This window comes from Eufriesea mexicana, unplaced genomic scaffold, assembly GCF_001483705.2.
Source record: "Eufriesea mexicana isolate 0111107269 unplaced genomic scaffold, ASM148370v2 scaffold1725, whole genome shotgun sequence".
Classification (NCBI taxonomy): Eukaryota; Metazoa; Arthropoda; class Insecta; order Hymenoptera; family Apidae; genus Eufriesea; species Eufriesea mexicana.
This window is the reverse complement of record NW_016909819.1, coordinates 348,233-349,262: the sequence shown is the minus strand read 5'-3', so window position 1 is coordinate 349,262 and position 1,030 is coordinate 348,233. Positions and strand designations below refer to the sequence as shown.

The 1,030-nt window shown below is 45.7% G+C and overlaps 1 protein-coding gene across 1 annotated transcript in view; it reads right to left on the bottom strand.

The window, feature by feature from the left end:
• Nucleotides 1-649: 649 nt before the first annotated feature.
• Nucleotides 650-1,030, bottom strand: part of dpr1 (defective proboscis extension response 1) — a 101,566-nt gene continuing 101,185 nt past the window's right edge. The window contains exon 3 of the mRNA XM_017901588.1: nt 650-861. Within this exon, the coding sequence (XP_017757077.1) occupies nt 758-861 (104 nt within the window). The 3' untranslated portion in view covers nt 650-757. The remainder of the gene's footprint in view (nt 862-1,030) is intronic.

The window sequence follows — 1,030 nt, the reverse complement described above, 5'->3', positions numbered from 1 at the left end:
CTTTAATAATCGTTATCCACACGATACTTAAACGCGCAATTAGGATTTAATCGTGCCAATATTAAAATAACATTAATCGTTCCAAGGATACTCCGATCGGGATCGGAACTCGCGCATCGAATGCAAACATTAATAACTACCCAAGATTATCTCGTCAGAAATATCAAATAATCAACGATAAATCACCTGATTTATATTTACCGCGTTTATAACGTGGAATAAAAAAAGAGAAAAGGGGAAAAGTCGATATTGAACGGTACACTCGATAGCAATCGAGTGAACTTGAATCGACACTTGATCTTTACCAGCTTTACCAGCCACGAACCGGGGGACGACCCAGGTTCGGTGGAATGTTCGATGAAAGGAAGCAACAATCACCGACGATTATCCCAAAAGCAAAGAGCTGTAGGAGATGAAATAACGTAAAACTTTCTCACCGATCAGCTTCTCTCCTAAAACGTCCATTACTTGTCGCAAGAAAGCCTCCTCATCGATGATCGTTCCGACTGCATGCTCGGTCGGCAATCGAATTTCGATCGAGGTACAAACAGGGTTCGAAGAGGGGTTGGCTACGTCTTTATTGTGTCCAACGATCCATCGAGTTTCACTTAAATGCTCGCGTCGACATTCATTCCTCACGCGTTTCTTCGCACGTACACACGGTCACACGCGCAGGCATGCACACAGGTACACGTACGTGGCATAGTATACACATACAGGTAGGAGACACACTCACGGACACGTACGAGAACACACATTATCTCAATTGACCCAAAAAGAAGGCGAGCATTACGAGGACCGTCTTCGATGTTGGCGAGCCTGCTGCCGTGTTCCCGTGCTGCATTGCAGCTGGATGCTCCCCTGGAACAAGAACAACGAGCCTCTGATTAGTGTCTGCCCTGCACTTCCGGTTCCAACCGGAACACTTCGTTTTTTCACGCTTTGCTACCTACGGCAACAAAAAGGAGCTGGCGAGGGCCCTTTGTTTTCTCGGTCCTGTTTTATTTTTCTCTTAATTCTCCTCTCTCTC